This window comes from Triticum aestivum, chromosome 7B (genome assembly GCF_018294505.1).
Source record: "Triticum aestivum cultivar Chinese Spring chromosome 7B, IWGSC CS RefSeq v2.1, whole genome shotgun sequence".
NCBI lineage: Eukaryota > Viridiplantae > Streptophyta > Magnoliopsida > Poales > Poaceae > Triticum > Triticum aestivum.
The window spans coordinates 686,236,928-686,256,547 of NC_057813.1; the positions used below are offsets into that span (position 1 = coordinate 686,236,928).

Consider the following 19,620-nt stretch of genomic DNA (forward strand, 5'->3'; position numbering starts at 1 on the left):
GCATAATTCTCAATGTAATTTTCTTTATTGTGGCATGAATGTTCATATCCAAATGATTCAAGATAAAAGCTTATAAAACATAAAAATAATAATGCTTCGAAGCATACTAACAAATAATCATGTCCTATCAACATAGCATAGCCAAAGAAAGCTTATCCCTACAAAATCATATAGTTAGGCCATGCTTCATTTTCATTACACAAAATACTCCCATCATGCACAACCCCGGTTTCAACCAAGCAATTGGTTCATACTTTTTAACGCGCTTCAGCTTTTTCAACTCTTACTCAATACATGAGCGCAAGCCATGGACATATCACTATGGTGGTATATGGTGGTGGTTGTGAGGTCAAAAAGGGAGGAGATAGTCTCACATCAACTAGGCGTATCAACGGGCTATGGAGATGCCCATCAATAGATATCAATGTGAGTGAGTAGGGATTGCCATGCAACGGATGCACTAGAGCTATAAGTATATGAAAGCTCTACAAAAGAAACTAAGTGGGTGTGCATCCAACTCGCTTGCTCACGAAGACCTAGGGCATTTTGAGGAAGCCCGTCATTGGAATATACAAGCCAAGTTCTATAATGAAAAATTCCCACTAGTATATGAAAGTGACAAAATGAGAGACTCTCTATCATGAAGATCTTGGTGCTACTTTGAAGCACAAGTGTGGTAAAATGATAGTAGCATTGTCCCTTCTCTCTATTTCTCTCATTTTTTGTTTGGGCCTTTCTCCTTTTCTTTTTGGCCTCTTTTTTTCGTCCGGAGTCTCATCCCAACTTATGGGGGAATCATAGTCTCCATCATCCTTTCCTCACTTGGGACAATGCTCTAATAATGATGATCATCACACTTTTATTTTTCTTACAACTCGATACTTAGAACAAAGTACGACTCTATATGAATGCCTCCGGCGATGTACCGGGATATGCAATGAATCATGAGTGACATGTATGAAAGAATTATGAACGGTGGCTTTGCCACAAATAAGATGTCAATTACATGATCATGCTAGCAATATGACAATGATGGAGCGTGTCATAATAAACGGAACAGTGGAAAGTTTCATGGCAATATATCTCGGAATAGCTATGGAAATGCCATGATAGGTAGGTATGGTGGCTGTTTTGAGGAAGGTATATGGTGGGTGTATGATACCGGCGAAAAGTGCGTGGTATTAGAGAGGCTAGCAAAGGTGGAAGGATGGGAAAAAGTGCGTATAATCCATGGACTCAACATTAGTCATAAAGAACTCATATACTTGTTGCAAAAATCTAGAAGTTATCAAAGCAAAGTATTACGCGCATGCTCCTAGGGGGATAGATTCGTAGGAAAAGACCATCGCTCGTCCCCGACCTCCACTCATAAGGAAGAAAATAAATAAATAAATCATGCTCCGAGTTCATCACATAACGGTTCACCATACGTGCATGCTACGGGAATCACAAACTTCAACACAAGTATTCTTTGAATTCACAACTACTTAACTAGCATGACTCTAATATCACCATCTTCATATCTCAAAACAATTATCAAGCATCAAACTTATCTTAGTATTCAACGCACTCAAAAGAAAGTTTCACATATCTTGAACACCAAGTATATTAACATTAAGCGAATTATCATGCTATTAACGACTCTCAAAATAATCTAAGTGAAGCATGAGAGATCAATAGTTTCTTTAAAACAAATCCACCACCGTGCTCTAAAAGATATAAGTGAAGCACTAGAGCAAAAATTATCATGCTCAAAAGATATAAGTGCAGCACTATGAGCAAAACTATCAAGCTCAAAAGATATAAGTGAAGCACTATGAGCAAAACTATCAAGCTCAAAAGATATAAGTGAAGCACGTAGAGTATTCTAACAAATTCCAATTCATGTATGGCTATCTCAAAAGGTGTGTACAACAAGTATGATTGTGGTAAACTAACAAGCAAAGACGCAAATAATACAAGACGCTCCAAGCAAAACACATATCATGTGGTGAATAAAAATATAGCTCCAAGTAAATTACCGATGGAAGTGGACGAAAGAGGGGATGCCTTCCGGCGCATCCCCAAGCTTTGTCTTTTTGGTGTCCTTGGATTATCTTGGGGGTGCCATGGGCATACCCAAGCTTAGGCTCTTGCCACTCCTTGTTCCATAATCCATCAAAAGAATTCACCCAAAACTTGAAAACTTCACAACACAAAACTCAACAGAAATCTCGTGAGCTCCGTTAGAGAAAGAAAACAAAGAACTACTTAAGGTACTGTAATGAACTCATTCTTTATTTATATTGCTGTTAAACCTACTGTATTCCAACTTCTCTATGGATTATAAACTATTTTACTAGCCATAGATTCATCAAAATAAGCAAACAACACCCGTAAAACAAAATCTGTCAAAAACAGAACAGTCTGTAGCAATCTGTAACTAACGCAAACTTCTGGAACTCTAAAAATTCTACCAAAATAGGAAGTCCTGTACAATTTGCTTATTGAACAGAAGCAAAAATAATCAACGCAAAATCACATTCCTGTGATTTAACAAAATTATATTCGTGCGTGCAAAGTTTCTGTTTTTCAGCAGAAACAAATCAACTATCAACGTAGGTTATCCTATAGGTTCTACTGGGCACAAACACTAATTAAACATAAAACCACATCCAAACAGAAGGTAGATGGATTATTTATTCCTAAACAGAAGCAAAAACAAAAAACACAAAAATAAAATTGGGTTGCCTCCCAACAAGCGCTATCGTTTAATGCCCCTAGCTAGGCATAAAAGCAAGGATAGATCTAGGTATTGCCATCTATGGTAGGCAATTCTTCAATGAGGCATCTACCTCCTTTAGAATTTTCTTTCTTCCTAGTAATTGTCAAATTTTCAGGCAAAAGATCTAAAAATTCATCTATAGCAAATGGTTCCTTAATGATGGTAAAAAGATTGGGATGAACACTAATAGATTTAAGATCCGCAGTTTCCTTACTAGATGATTCACCCTTATTCTTTGGAACATAAATAATCTTAGTATTTTTAGTAGAAGAACTTGGAGTGTTTTGAACAGAAGAAAAAGCGGTTCCCAAGTTGGTAATGATACCCTCAAGTTTATCGATTCTTGTGGAATCTAGATTTATTTTCTCATTAACTATGGGTTCTTTTTCTTCAATATTTTTCAAAGTCATTCCTACCTTAGATCCATATTGGGTAATTTGATTGTGGATCTTTTTATCAAGATTTTCAATTGATTCAATGGTAGCAACTTTATTTTCAATTGTTTCAAGCCTTTGCATAACATGCTCCAAAGTTAACGTAGTTCCATTAATCAAAAGGGGTGGTGAGCCAAATATATCTATTAAAGCATTATAAGAATCAAAAGTGTGGCTACCCAAGAAATTCCCTCCGGTAATGGTATCAAGGATATATCTATACCAAGGATTAGCACCTACGTAAAAATTGCAAAGAAGAACTGAAGTAGATTGCTTCCTAGTAGATCTATTTTGAGCATTGCAAATTCTATACCAAGCATCTTTTAGATTTTCTCCCTCCCTTTGCTTAAAATTTAGAACTTCATTCTCGGGAGATAACGGAGAAGATATGAGACTAGTCATGACGACAAGTAAGCAAACTAGCACACGAGCAAACAAAAAGGCAACGAGAAAAAGACAAACGGGAAAGAGAGGAGGAGATTGGGAAAGAGAGGGCGAATAAAATGGCAAGGGTGAAGTGGGGGAGAGGAAAACGAGAGGCAAATGGCAAATAATGTAATGTGAGAGATAGGGATTGCGATGGGTACTTGGTATAGTTGACTTGCTTGCGTGAGCCTCCCCGGCAACGGCGCCAGAAATTCTTCTTGCTACCTCTTGAGCATTGGGTTGGATTTCCCCGAAGAGGAGAGGATGATGCAGCAAAGTAGCGTAAGTATTTCCCTCAGTTTTTGAGAACCAAGGTATCAATCCAGTAGGAGACCACGCACAAGTCCCTCGTACCTACACAAAACGATAGCTACTCGCAACCAACGCGATTAGGGGTTATCAATCCCTTCATGGTCACTTACGAGGGTGAAATCTGATAGAGATGATAAATAATATTTTTGGTATTTTTGATAGATAGATGCAAAGTGAAAAGTAAAAAGCAAAGTAAAAGCAAAGCAAGTAATAAAGCGATAGAAATTGATATGATGAGAATAGACCCGGGGGCCATAGGTTTCACTAGTGGCTTCTCTCAAGAGCATAGATTTTCTACGGTGGGTGAACAAATTACTGTTGAGCAATTGATAGAATTGAGCATAGTTATGAGTATATCTAGGCAATGATCATGTATATAGGCATCACGTCCAAGACAAGTAGATCGAAACGATTCTGCATCTACTACTATTACTCCACTCATCGACCGCTATCCAGCATGCATCTAGAGTATTAAGTTAAAAACAGAGTAACGCCTTAAGCAAGATGACATGATGTAGAGGGATAAATTCATGCAATATGATAAAAAAAACCATCTTGTTATCCTCGATGGCAACAATACAATACGTGCCTTGCTGCCCCTGCTGTCACTAGGAAAGGACACCGCAAGATTGAACCCAAAGCTAAGCACTTCTCCCATTGCAAGAACTACCAACCTAGTTGGCCAAACCAAAAAGGATAATTCGAAGAGACTTGCAAAGATAACTCAATCATACATAAAAGAATTCAGAGAAGATTCAAATATATTCCATAGATAATAGTGGATCATAAACCCACAATTCATCGGTCTCAACAAACACACTGCAAAAAGAAGATTCCATCGAATAGATCTCCACGAGAGAGGGGTAGAACATTGTATTGAGATCCAAAAAGAGAGAAGAAGCCATCTAGCTACTAGCTATGGTCCCGAAGGTCTGAAGTAAACTACTCACACTTCATCGGAGGGGCTATGGTGTTGATGTAGAAGCCCTCCATGGTGGATGCCCCCTCCGGCGAAGCTCCGGAACAGGCCCCAAGATGGGATCTCGTGGATATAGAAGGTTGCGGCGGTGATATTAGGTTTTTGGCTCCTGTTCTGATCGTTTGGGGATACGTAGGTATATATAGGAGGAAGGAGTACGTCGGTGGAGCAATAGGGGGCCCACGAGGTAGGGGGCGCCCAGGGGGGCGCCCTCCACCCTCGTGACCGCCTCTGGCACTTCTTGGAGTAGGGTCCAAGTCTCCTGGATCACGTTCGGTGCGAGAATCACGTTCCCAAAGGTTTCATTCCGTTTGGACTCCGTTTGATATTCCATTTCTTCAAAATACTGAAATAGGCAAAAAAACAGCAATTCTGGGCTTGGCCTCCGGTTAATAGGTTAGTCCCAAAAAATAATATAAAAGTGGAAAATAAAGCCCAATATAGTCCAAAATAGTAGATAAAGTAGCATGGAGCAATCAAAAATTATAGATACGTTGGAGACGTATCACCGCACTGGGATAGGGGTTTAGTGATGAGAATGTTGTGGGGGGTGCTACGTCTTCAGCTTGCGTTGGTTTTCCTTGAAGAGGAAAGGGTGATGCAGCAATAGTAGCGTAAGTATTTCCCTCAGTTTTTGAGAACCAATGTATCAATCCAGTAGGAGGCTCCTCAAAAGTCCCACGCACCTACACAAACAAACAAAGAACTTGCAACCAACGCGATAAAGGGGCTGTCAATCCCTTCACGGCCACTTGTGAAAGTGAGATCTAATAGAGATAGTATGATAATATAAATATATTTTTGGTATTTTATAATATAGATGCAATAAGTAAAGATGCAAATAAAAGTAGATTGAAAGCTTATATGATAAAAGATAGACCCGGGGGCCATAGGCTTCACTAGTGGCTTCTCTCAAGATAGCATAAGTATTACGGTGGGTGAACAAATTACTGTCGAGCAATTGATAGAAAAGCGAATAATTATGAGATTATCTAGGCATGATCATGTATATAGGCATCACGTCCGTGACAAGTAGACCGACTACTGCTTGCATCTATTACTATTACTCCTCACATCGACCGCTATCCAGCATGCATCTAGAGTATTAAGTTCATAAGAACGGAGTAACGCATTAAGAAAGATGACATGATGTAGAGGGATAAACTCAAGCAATATGATGTAAACCCCATCTTTTTATCCTCGATGGCAACAATACAATACGTGCCTTGCAGCCCTTTCTGTCACTGGGTAAGGACACCGCAAGATTGAACCCAAAGCTAAGCATTCTCCCATGGCAAGAAAGATCAATCTAGTAGGCCAAACCAAACTGATAATTCGAAGAGACTTGCAAAGATAACTCAATCATACATAAAAGAACTCAGAGGAGATTCAAATATTTCTCATAGATAAACTTGGTCATAAACCCACAATTCACCGGATCTCGACAAACACACCGCAAAAAGAGTTTACATCGAATAGATATCCACAAGAGAGGGGGAGAACATTGTATTGAGATCCAAAAAGAGAGAAGAAGCCATCTAGCTAATAACTATGGACCCGAAGGTCTGTGGTAAACTACTCACAACTCATCGGAAGGGCAATGGTGTTGATGTAGAAGCCCTCCCTGGTCGATTTCCCCTCCGGCGAAGGCTCCAAGATGGGATCTCGCGGATACAGAAGGTTACGGCGGTGGAAATTGTTTTTCGTTGGCTCCCTGGATGTTTTCGGGGTACGTAGGTATATATAGGAGGAAGAAGTACGTCGGTGGCCGCTCGAGGGGCCCAGGAGACAGAGAGGCGCGCCCTCCTATCTCCTGGCCGCCTCGTTTGCTTCTTGACTTGCACTCCAAGTTCTCTGGATCACGTTCGCTCCAAAAATCACGCTCCCGAAGGTTTCATTCCGTTTGGACTCCGTTTGATATTCCTTTTCTTCGAAATACTGAAATAGGCAAAAAAAACAGCAATACGGGCTGGGCCTCCGGTTAGTAGGTTAGTCCCAAAAATGATATAAATGTGTAAAATAAAGCCCATAAATATCCAAAAGGGGTAATATAATATCATGAAACAATCAAAAACTATAGATACGTTGGAGACGTATCAGGGGGAGGTGAGAGATGCGAGACCAAGGCGATCTATGTGATTCCACCAAGATGAGGGAGTACATTCCGGATCTTAGGTAAATATCAATAATCCTACACCTACTGCCCTTTTAGGGGCATGTTGCATAATTTTCCCTCACCAATTTGTCCCCCCCCCCCCCCGAATTTTTCTGGGGTGGGCCCCTTCTTCCATCAATTCCTAAACAAGTTAAGTGTCTCTTCGCTTGCTTGTTGTCATTAATTGTGCCTTATTAAAATGACATTCTTGTATTATCTTATTAAAATTCTATGACAAATATACAAGTGGACGGTTCCAGCGATGGAGCAATGTTCCATGTGACGCATCAGCGACGTGGAGTCTCGGTGACGGATGTGTGACAATGGACGCGCGTAGGGAGGAGGCTTTGTCTTGCGCCGTGTGGGTGCCGGTGGTAGGCCTTTCAAGGTTGATGCGTCAGTACCAGCTCTGAAGATGGATCGGTGAAAGACAGCGGCGGCGACCTCTGAGAGTGCGTCGGACTAGTATGTGCCCCAGACCCGGCATGACGGCTGGGTTGGGGCCCCTAGCTTTAGATCATAGACTTTGATGAGAGGTCTGGGTATTCGGTTTAGACCATCTGCACCCTTCATCAAGTGGATAGGAGTAGCGACAGATGTTGCCTAGATGGTGCCTTCAGATTTATTGATGTTTTACTTTGTGAGGTCTTTATGAATAATTAATAAAGTGATGTATGCATCGCCAAGATGCAAAGAACGGGTGTCATCCTCCTTTTCAAATAAAAATTACAAATATACAGGTTTGTTTGCCCGTGAGGTACTGTTTCTTGTTTTTCTCCCTTGTCAGGGGCAAAGCTGTGTTTGGACTCTGTATGCAAGGCAAAAAAAAATTTGTTTGGACTTTTGGGTTGGTGTTATGCAGATAGATTAGACAGATATTGATATATGGGTGATTATTACATGTATCATTGAGAGGCATGAGAGATCTTTTGGCAGATTTGGGCTAACTAGATCTTTTATAGATATGGATGATGATATGTAATTTATGTATCATTGAGAGGCATGCGAGATGCTAATAGGCACAACTTTGTATATGTATGTTCCTGAGGTGATTATTTTTGGGAGAGCATGCACTAGTTATGTATATTTGTTAGTCTCCATAGGCAATTCTGACATGCCGAAATACTTTTATGCATACTGAATCACTTTTTTATATGTGACATATATTGAATCTGCTTGTCTACATGACCAACTTGTATGTGATATTTAGGGGGCGAAATTGCTTCACGGATGACTATTTCCGCACGAGATGCGAACGATTTTTCCTCCCCAACAGCGCTCCTGTGTGCATGCTTGTTGTTGGCGCTGGCACGGAAGAAGCATAGGCGAACCGAACCTAGCTTAGATGGTTAGGTTTTTATGGTGGAACCAGCACACGAGGGATTAATTTAGTATTTGGCACTGTGGCTCGCATGTTTCTAGATTTAATTTAGTATTTCCAGCGATGTTCGTTCAGTGGGAATAGACGTTCCCGTCGACTACGGAGGCGTTTGTGATGACTTCGTAAATTTCAAGATGATGTGTCGGCTCTGTCTCTCAAAGGTGTTCGGAATGGTAGGGTGTGCATGCATTCATAAGGATAAGTGTATGTGTGTATCTATGAGCGTTTGCGTCTATACTGTGTTAAAAAAACACCGTGTTTCTAAAATTGTTTAAATTACTGTCAAAATAAGTTAAATGTGTGTGAATATTTTTTATTTCTTTTGCTTCTATATATTTGCGGAATTCATTAAGATATGACTGAAATAATTAGAATCTATATGAATCTCTATGTAATGTTTCTAAAATTGGTTGAACTATGATTGCAATTTGTGCGAATATTTATGAAATATGTTTGTAAACATTTTTGTACAATGAATCGTTAAAAATGCACAAATGTGTTTTCTAATGTCACTGAAATAACTGAAAACTTTTGTGTGAAACTTTTTTGGTGAAAATTAGTTTTGTTCTTTTTTTGAAATTTCTGCCAAAATTAGTTTTTAAAAAGCATTTATGTTGAAAGAAATATGAACCACCGGATGTGGTGGTGGGGCGAGTGATGACATATCAACATCGGAGTAACAAGATAAATGAGTTTCAGCCGGTACACTCTATGCGTTGGCGCCATCCGATTGGCTCACGGGGTCTCCGCAGGGCAGCGGAGCTAGCTGTTTAAAATGAACTTCAGCCTACTTGCAAAGACATTATTTCGTTTGTACATATTTGATCTATTTTGTTTGTTTGTGCACTCTCATTATTGTTTATTTTTCCTTTTATTTAAAAAACAGACAGTTGACTACGTCAACTCGGATTGTTCGCTAAAAAACAGGATATCAATCATGCTCGCCGGTGTCGTCATTGCAGTTCTCGGGGCCGAAGTAGACCCTGCTGGCGGCGAGGTCGTACACGAAGCGCGTGCGCACTTGCTGCATTGCCCCGATGATGGTGATGTCCGGGCTCGGTGACACGGCGAGGCAAATGTCTTGCTCATGCACTACAAACAACCGATTCGGTGTGAGCACGAGGTCCTGCTCAAAGTGCAGTGTCACCGTGGGCAACTGCGAGAAGTGGGAGTGCATCGCGCGGAAGCAGAGGCCGGAGCTGGTGCGGCGCACCGGCAAACCGAGCCTCCTGCCGTGCTCCGCCAGGGTCTGCTCCAGGACACTGTATGCAGCTTCGATCATCACACTCCGAGACGTCCCGACGTCGATCACGGTCCCGCTGTGCCACTTGCCATCGGCGGTCTGTCGACGCCTGAACACCTCCGCCAGGTTGCCGCCCAGCTGCGTCCCGGCGACGCTGATGCCGCTGAGGCTGACAAAGTAGGAGCTATGCTCGGGGTAGACGATCCTGGTGCTCTTCATGCGCCTCGTGTCCACCGGGATGTCGTTGCCGAACCGGAGGAAGCCGTGCCGGTTCGCCGACCCGGGCACGAAGAGGCAGTAGGAGAAGCGATGTAAGCCGTGCCGTTGGAGTAACACCGGGACGAGCGACGGATACGTCTTGCCCAGGCCGAGGACGCCGGCGAGCACTCCGTGGCTGATGAAACCCGTGCTGCTGTGCGCGCAGCCAATGATGACGGTGGGAAAGACCGCCGGCGCAGATCCCGTGAAGGATAGGGTCTCGTCACCGAGCGCGCCGCTTGCATGTGCGCCACCGGGGTGGATGGGGGTGACGTGGAACTTGCACACGTCGTGCCCCGGGGGCGAACAAAGGCGGTTTGTGGGTGCGAGGTGGCGGAATGACGGCGATGTCCGCGGGTGGAAGGGCGGCGGCACCTGCTGAAACGGGTGTTGGATCGGCGCGCACTGCATCCACGTCAGGCTGCTGGTCATCTCCATCGCGAGGGTGTACGTGCGGCGGCCATGGCCTGTCCCAACAGTGGTGACAACGTTGTACTTCCCTGGGAGAAAGCGTACATGCGGTCGAAGCGCGGTGGTGTCGTGCCCAACTGGCTCCTTCAGGTGAAGGAAGCCGTCGTCGTCGACATGGATGGTACTGTTCCAGCCAGGGCTGGGAACCATGCGCAGGCTAAGGCCGCCGTTGAGGCCTGGTGTGGCATCGTCAACAGTGGCGGTGGTGGTGTGCAGGAGCGCCGCAAGTACCAGAGGGAGGAGGAGAGTGTGAGCGGTGAGCTCCATGGATGTATATGTTGTAGAAATGCAAACACATCGACTGGCTAATTAACTTGTGTTGGTCTGTGCATGCAACAATGAGTAAGAGTATGTACCCTTTTGTAGATGGTGAATTGAACTATTGGAGGAGGGTTTGGTACCATTTATTATGAACCAAAAATCTCCGTTGAGATTTGCGTATCCCTTGCATACTTCTATGTAGAGGAGGTTTTGGCTGCATTTATTATGTACCAAAATCCTCTGTTGAAATTTGCATATCCCTTGCACACTTCCATGTAGAGGAGGGTTCGGCTACATTTATTATGAACCAAAAATCATCTGTTGTTATTTGCGTATCCCTCGCACTTCCATGTAGAGAAGGGTTTAGCTGCATTTACTATGAACCAAAAATCCTCTGTTGGGATTTGTGTATCCCTCGCACTTCCATGTAGATGAGGGTTTGGCTGCATTTACTATGAATCGAAAATCTCTAGTTGGGATTTGCATATACTCCTAGTAAATGAGGGTTTGGTTGCATTTAATATGAATCCAAAATACTCCCTCCGTCTCAGTTTACAAGTCCTATGCGTATACCTAGGTTGCCAATTTTATCATCCTAATATAAATTATATAACAAAAAAATATCTTTGGAAAATAGAACATCTGAAGTTTATGTTGGTATATTTTTTGTAATATATGACTTGTATTAGGTTGGTCAAATTGACGACCTAGGGGTACGTGCACGCCCTGTAAACTGAGAGAGAGGTAGTACTTTGTTGAGATTTGCATATCCCTTCCACACCACCATGTACTCCCTCCGTTCCCAAATAATTGTCTTTCTAGCCATCTCAAATGGACTACAATATACGGATGTATGTAGACATGTTTTAGAGTGTAGATTCATTCATTTTGCTCCGTATGTAGTCACTTGTTGAAATCTCTAGAAAGACAATTATTTAGGAACGGAGGGAGTAGAAGAGGATATTTCTACATTTATTAAGAATCAAAGATATCTTGTGGATATTTGCATATCCTTTGGCCTTTGCACACTTTCATGTACTATGAATTACTTTATACTACCTCCTTTCCAGTTTAGGCTAACCATAGTGGGAGTAACTTAGGTTATGCTTATGTGGCATGGAGTTAATGAGAAGAGAAGTGTTTGTGATAATATAATATCTTACGTAACATAACACACCTCAATGCAAAATGAGTCTGCAATATAATAAATGAAGGCTTGCATGACACTACACTTGTGTTACTACCCACTATGATTGTGGTAACTTAAACTAGTAACATGCATATGTTACTAGTCTAAGCTACTACCCACTATGACTAGCCTTATAGGCTCAATTTATAAATCTCTCCGACCAAGGTAGATGATGAGTGGTGGAATAAATTTCATAATTTGTAAAAATACTTAATTACTAGAATATTTTTTCTTAAAAAGTTATGTTTACCGATGCATTAATTAGAATGCATGTATGCATGACCATTACATAACCAAAAACTTCTACTACCTCTCTCTCAGTTTACAGGGCGTGCACGTACCCCTAGGTCGTCAATTTGACCAACCTAATACAAGTCATATATTACAAAAAATATACCAACATAAACTTCAGATGTTCTATTTTCCAAAGATATAAACTTTTTGTTATATAGTTTATATTAGGATGATAAAATTGGCAACCTAGGTATACGCATAGGACTTGTAAACTGAGACGGAGGGAGTACATGCATTGGTTAGTTTTTTCTTAATCCTTGCATGCAGTGATTTAATGCATCTTGAAATCTGACCATATGATGGTGAAAAGTAGAATTGAGACTTATAAAATGGAAAAACAAATATTTTGAGATGAGTCCTATAAATCGGAAAGGAGGGGGTATCATTTCTGAAACAGATAGAGCCATAAAGGCCCCAAAAGCTTTCATAGACTATGAAAGTATTCGCATTACAAAGCTCAAACAAGGACGTGGAAAAAGAAAATTACAACTCAGTCTCTCACATTTTGAATGGGGACCCCAATATGAGAATAGAAAACATAATTGGGTCCAAATTGCATCTCCGGTTCAGATCCAACCATGCCAATGCTGGGGATGACGCCACTTGGGACAACAGGACCACCGCAAGTGCATCTCCAGCCAGTTCTCCAACAGCTACGCATGCCAGCAAGAGAAAACTGAAGTGACTATCACACTATATCTACACTGCCTCCCTTTTGCCGCATCGACCAGGATGAAGAAAGGGTGCTGGCAAGATGCCAAGGCTTTATTAGGCCGCCCTTTGGCCAGAGGATTCACTGGAGAGGCAATGAACATCGAACATTGACCGTTATGCAGGCGCCGGCTCCATCATGAACACCGAAGAAGAATAATTAGGCAAGAGCACTACAGACTCACAAACTTGCAATGAATGTAATGGGTTAGTCCACAAACTTGCAAAAGGTGATCACCTCATCCCTAGACTTGCAATATATGTGAAGGTTTAGTCTAGAGCCAATCACAAGCTGACAGATGGTGCCACGCTGGCCGTGTCTTGCCACACCGCTCAGGCCGGCTTTTTTTTATGAAAACGCCCTCCACCTTTATGAAAATCACGCACACGGTATTTTTTCTCATATCTATATATTTTTTGTCAAAGGGCCCACCTCCCCAAATTTGTATTGAAAAAGCCAAGGCAAAAGTTCACATCAAGGATGATTCACTGCTCTCGGCCACAACCTAAAGTAGTTGTGACAAAAGACATATTACAGGCAACACGCTCATATATGTGTTTTGATGTCTACTTTTTTTTATACACATTGTACCTTTTGTATTCACTTGAAATATATTTTTATGCACATCTAATTTTTTAAATACATGATTAACATTTTTCTCATATATATATGTGTGTGTGTGTGTTTTGATGTCTACTTTTTTTGACGGACATTGTACATTTTTTGTATACATTAGAAATATTTTTCTGTACATGTTAACATTTTTAAATGCAAGATTAACATTTTCCAATTATGTTTGTAAACTGTAATAGATATATTTAGAATTATAAGCAAAGGTAAAAATAAAGCAAAACTATGAAAAAACAACCAGCCCATTCTGGGCGCTGCTTGATGCGAGGGTGGCCGGTGCCTCTACAAGCGAGACAGTCATGCCCTCGCCAAGCCCGGTCCAGCATACACCGGTGTTGTACTAGCCCAACCTTCTAGATAGACGGTTCGCCTGTCCAGCAAGTTTTTGTGTTCTGCTAAAAAAGAAGCAAGTTTTTTGTGTAGATGCAGAAAGTTTGGTCACACACACACAACTAAGTATAACCTTCCCTAGAAACAAACTAAATATAAGTTTCAGTACTACTGGGCACGAGGAGGAGGAGGTTAGCCTTCATGAGCAAGTGATACCTCGGAAGGACACTTTTTGATATTTAGGGGTTAATCTGCAGAAGGATGGTGATATCGATGAAGAAGTGAGTCATCAAACCAAAACTGGCTGGATGAAGTGGCGCCAAACTTCTTCTAGCGTTCTCTGTGATAGGAGAGTGCCACAAAAGTTTAAAAGGCAGGTTCTATTGGATGATGATTTGACTTGTGATGTTGTATGGCCTTGAATGTTGATCAACTAAAAGACGACATGTTCAACAGTTAGGTGTAGCACAGATACACGTGTTAAGATGGACATGTGTCAACACAAGGAAAGACCGAGTCCGGATGATGATATACGTTATAGACTTGGGGTAGCACTGATTGAAGGAAAGTTTGTCCATCATCATCTAAGATGGTTTGGCATATACAACACATGCCTCAAGAAGCGTCAATACATAGCAGATAGTTAAAGCATACTGATAATGTAAGGAAAGTCAGGTAGACCAAATTTGACAAGGGGAGAAATCCGTCAAGAGGGATCTAAAAAACTGAAATATTACTAAATAACCAGCCATGGACAGGGGTGCTTGAAAGTTAGCTATCCACGTGCCAAAATCATGACTTAGTTTCGAGATCTTATTAATTTCAGTTTTAGTCTACCCCAACTTATTTAAAACTGGAAGGCATTGTTGTTGTAAGATGTCCCGAGCGACGGAATGTCAATCCGGTGAAGATCTTTATGAATTCGATCAGCAAGCTCAACATTGTTAATTTGGACCTACCTACATGTCTAAATATAGTGCAGTTTCAGTTGAGTTTGCTGATCTTGTGAAGGCCTTGCCGCTTGCTGATCGGCTTTGCCACAGATCCATAATAATGGAATTGCGTCTGTGTCAAGGATCAAAGATTCATTACATCTTGATCCTGGGTGGTCAAAACCAATTGAAACTGAATCAGATTCAGAAATGTAGGTCGGTCAAAATTAACAAAATAATAAGTAAAAAATTTCCGTCGCCGGGACTTGAACCCGGGTCTCTCGGGTGAGAGCCGAGTATCCTAACCACCTAGACTACGACGGAATGTTGACGGTGCGAATACTGGATCCTATCTGTTCATGCGGACCACACAAAACTAGCACTAGCAGAGGTCAAACGATATTCTTGACATCACAAAACAGCACGAATGATAGGACTGGGCACGAGCTGGGCCGCACCTTTGTTTGATTCAGACATGGCTGGAAATGGTCTACAAAACCAGAACAAACTGCATTTGCTCCATTCGATCCATTACATATTTGAATTCCGCCATGCATGCGGACACATGGACTGTTCCAGATTCAGACAAAGGGGATCCTGAGAATCCAAACCAACAGATCATGTGTTTGTCTGGGACAAATTTCCAGCAATCTTCCTGGCCCCTCCTGACATTGGATGTTTCTAGACCGGGTTCCCGCCGGCTTTGGTATGAAAAAGAAAATGGAAATGGATGCCCTTCATGAACATTCAGTTAAAGTGCATTCTTATCCAGACAATGCACTGAATGTTCTGCAATCTGATTCAGTAAGCATACTGTGAATGCACATGGTGATTAAACAGTCTTCAGCTTCTAACTGTATAGTAGAAAGTTCATAGAGCAACTGATTCCAACGTATTATCGCAAAAATCGGAATCGAAAAATAAGATATCTATAGTAAGAAACTAACAAAAGAACTAACAAAGTGTCAACGAGGGTTCTCAACTTCAGGAAAAAGTTAACTAACAAAGGCCCTGTTCGGAATCACTCCAACTCCTAAAAATACGAGGAGCTGTGAAGCATCTGTTTCGAGCTCCGTGCCTTTTAACTCCAGATCCGGGAGCGGAGTGGTGGTGTGGCGGGTCTCCGAACAGGGTCAAAGTGTCAATGAGGGTTCTCAACTTCAGGAAAAAGTTAAAAAAAAACTCCGTCACCGGCACTTGAACCCGGGTCTCTCGGGTGAGAGTCAAGTATCCTAACCACCTAGACTACAACGGAATGGTGAGAGCAAGCATCTGAAATTATTAACCAACCAGACCACGACGGAAGCTGTGGCGAACGGGATGGCGTTTGTAATCTGAACGTTTTTCACGCAAACAGCACTGACTGCATCACTGGCACTGCAAAGCCATTCCCTGTCTCTGCATCACGAACCGAGGCGCAGCTTTGCTTGATTCAATAATTATTGAACAAACAATACCTGAACGTCCCTGAAGCAAGCAGCTTTGCTCAATATCTTGGAATCATCAGCTGTTTGTCTCTCAGTCGAAGAAACACCTGAAAGTTGGCCATCAATCAGCGCTCAAGCATCTAAGCTTGCTAAGTTTTACTACTGTAGCTTTTACAGGCATTTGCTTTGACCAAAAAAAAGAAAAAAAAAACTAGCTGGAAGCAAACTCAAAATGGGCAGAACCATCCTCAAGCCTTAACACCACCGAAAAGATGAATGAGATTTAGGTTCGGGTGTGAAACTGCCTTTCCTATATCAGCTAGGGAAGTCCACCCAAGCAAGGGGGCTCGGCCCCCGATTTGTAAATGTGCGAATAGCTGCCTGTTAAGGCCGACGGGTACGTGTTAATATAGGCGGGGCGCACCTCCCGTACAGCGCATATAAAGTAGTTTGGATACAGGAGATATTCAGGGAGAAGATAGAACTTGGAGGGAAAGAAACAACTCAAGTATATCTATCCTATATCTATCCTAACTACCTCCTGATGCGGGTCAAGGATGACATGCCAATGTACGCAGTGTACGCGCCAATATACGCCATTGTATACCGTACCAATATAACAACATGTTTGACACCCTCCCTTAATCATAACTTCATCAAGTTGAGATTATGCTTGAAGTTTTCAAAGCTCTTTGTGGGCAGAGGTTTTGTGAATCCATCTGCAATTTGATCTTTGGAATGCACAAACCGGATGTCAAGTTGTCTTTGAGTAACTCTTTCTCTGACAAAATGAAAGTCTATCTCAATATGCTTTGTTCTGGCATGGAACACAGGATTAGCAGAAAGATAAGTAGCACCAAGGTTATCACACCACAAGCATGGAGCTTGTTTGCCTTTTACACCAAGCTCTTTCAACATAGACTGAACCCATATGATTTCAGCTGTGGCATTGGCTAGCGCCTTGTATTCTGCCTCAGTGCTTGACCTAGAGACAGTAGCCTGCTTACGTGCACACCATGATATCAGATTAGGTCCAAAAAATACTGCAAAGCCTCCTGTGAGCGCCTGTCATCCAGGCAGCCTGCCCAATCAGAGTCAGAGAAAGCACTGACAAGAGTAGAAGATGACTTGCTGAAATTCAAACCTATACTCAGAGTATGTTTAACATATCTAATGATACGTTTTGCAGCTGTCAAATGAACAGTAGTTGGTGCATGCAAAAATTGGCAAACTTTATTGACAGCAAATGAAAGATCAGGCCTGGTAAGAGTTAAGTACTGAAGAGCACCTACTAGACTTCTATATTTTGTACTATCTTCCTGACTCAAAGGTGTACCTTCCATACGTGATAACTTTTCTAAGCTTGATAATGGTGTGAGAGAAGGTTTACAACCTTGCAGTCCTGCCTTTTTAACCAGATCAGTTGCATACTTAGCTTGAGAAAGGTGAAGTCCATTCGAATGCTTCTTTACCTCAATTCCAAGAAAATAGTGCAAGTCTCCAAGATCCTTTAACGCAAAGTCTGCACTCAAGTCCTTTAACAGTCCTTTAATTGCTTCATCAGATGAACTAGTTACAATTATATCATCAACATAGATGAGAACAAATATACATGTATTAGATCTGTTATAGATGAATAATGACGTGTCTGACTTAGAGGGGATAAATCCAAGTGTTTGCATCTTGTGACACAGACGTGAGTACCACGTCCTTGGAGCTTGCTTCAATCCATATAATGCTTTATCAAGTTTGCACACATAGGAGGGAGTTTTCTTACTTTCAAACCCAGGAGGTTGTTTCATATACACTTCCTCTTCCAGAACACCATGAAGAAACGCGTTCTGTACGTCAAGCTGCCTGAGACTCCATCCCCTGAAAACAGCAATGGACAAAACAAGACGAATGGTGGCTGCTTTTACCACAGGACTAAATGTATCCTCATAGTCTATACCATATCGCTGATTGAAGCCTTTTGCAACTAGCCTAGCCTTATAGCGATCAATAGTTCCATCAGATCTCCTTTTGATCCGAAAAACCCACTTGCAATCAATCAAGTTTTTACCTTGCTGTGGAGGAACCAAGTGCCAAGTCTTGTTTTTCTTTAATGCCATGTATTCTTCATTCATTGCCTTCTTCCACTTATCATCACGAAGTGCTGCATCAAGAGTCGCTGGCTCATCTGGTTCTCCTGTGGAACAGACCAAGCCATACTTGGTTACATGTTTATAATTTAAAGGCTGAATTAACCCTTGTTGGAGCCGTGTTCGTCGCGAAGGAAGGGCCACAGAGTCTGCAGCCACAGAGGATCCAGAGCGCTGCACGGGTGGATCAGCAACAGATCCCGAGGGGGATCCTGCCGCGGACCCAGCAGCAGGTGCAGCAGCAGTCCCAGTCAGCGCAGGGCTGGTCGGATTTTCTGTGGTCGCTGGCTAAGGCGCCTCGTCACGGGTGGGCGCAGAAGATCCCGAGGCGGGGACCCGCTCATCATTGCGCGGTCCGGCCGGTTGATCAGCACCGGGGGGACCAGCTCCAGAGTCCCGCGCGGATCCGCGCCGCTGATACGTGACGGGACGAGCGCCGTACCGTGCGCTGCCTGGAGGTGCCCGCATGTCGGGGCGGGCCCATGTGTCTGTGGTGGAGACGCGCGCATCTGGGGAGGCGGCGCGCACGCCTGCACCTGGCGTCCCTGCACCATCAGATTCCGAGGGGGATCTGGTCAGCTGCTGCGCTGCCGATCCCGAGGCGGATCTGATCTGCTGCTGCGCTGCCGATCCCGAGGCGAATCTGTCCCCTGGCGCGTTGTCTCCTGCCACGGGACACATGAAATATGGCCCGGATTTTCACCTTGTTGATTATTTTCTTCACAATTTTCTCCTGTTTCATCAACACAAAGCTCATGCATGCCATTAGATGAGTTAGTCAACTAATCATCATCAATATTTAGTCCCCTTTGTCAAAACTAGTGAGATGGGGGGGTAGGAGGAGAATTTCTTCTCGAAGTAGTGCACCGGCGTTTGGGTGGAGATCGGCGAATGGAAACTTGGTTTCATCAAAAACGACATCACAGGAGATGTATACTCGCCCGGTGGAAACATCTAAGCACTTGCCACCTTTGTGTTGTGCGCTATAACCAAGAAATACGCACTGTTTTGATCGAAACATGAGCTTTCGGTTGTTGTAGGGACGAAGGTTAGGCCAACATGCACACCCAAATACACGAAGAGACTTATAGTCTGGTTTGGTGTGGAGAAGTCTTTCTATCGGAGTTTCATTATGAATAACACGACTAGGGAGCATGTTGATGATATGGACTGCGGTTAAAAACGCTTCATCCTAGAATTTTAGAGGCATGAATGCGCCGGCTAGAAGGGCAAGGCCAACTTCGACAATGTGTCGATGCTTGCGTTCTGTTGACCCGTTTT

The 19,620-nt window shown here is 42.6% G+C and overlaps 1 protein-coding gene and 1 non-coding gene across 2 annotated transcripts; both read right to left on the reverse strand.

Annotated features, from left to right (window-relative positions):
• Positions 1–9,309: 9,309 nt before the first annotated feature.
• LOC123162505 (aspartyl protease family protein 2-like) lies at positions 9,310–10,766 on the reverse strand. The gene has a single exon (XM_044580288.1). The coding sequence runs from the start codon at positions 10,688–10,690 to the stop codon at positions 9,383–9,385; it is 1,308 nt and encodes a 435-aa protein (XP_044436223.1). The 5' UTR covers positions 10,691–10,766; the 3' UTR covers positions 9,310–9,382.
• Positions 10,767–15,022: 4,256 nt separating this feature from the next.
• TRNAE-CUC (transfer RNA glutamic acid (anticodon CUC)) lies at positions 15,023–15,095 on the reverse strand. Its single transcript has one exon. It is a non-coding gene; the product is annotated as a tRNA-Glu (tRNA).
• Between the last annotated feature and the right edge of the window lie 4,525 nt (positions 15,096–19,620).

Bases quoted from the DNA above. Each gene is read 5' to 3' on its own strand.
- LOC123162505 (XM_044580288.1), bottom strand. From the start codon at position 10,690: ATGGAGCTCACCGCTCACACTCTCCTCCTCCCTCTGGTACTTGCGGCG.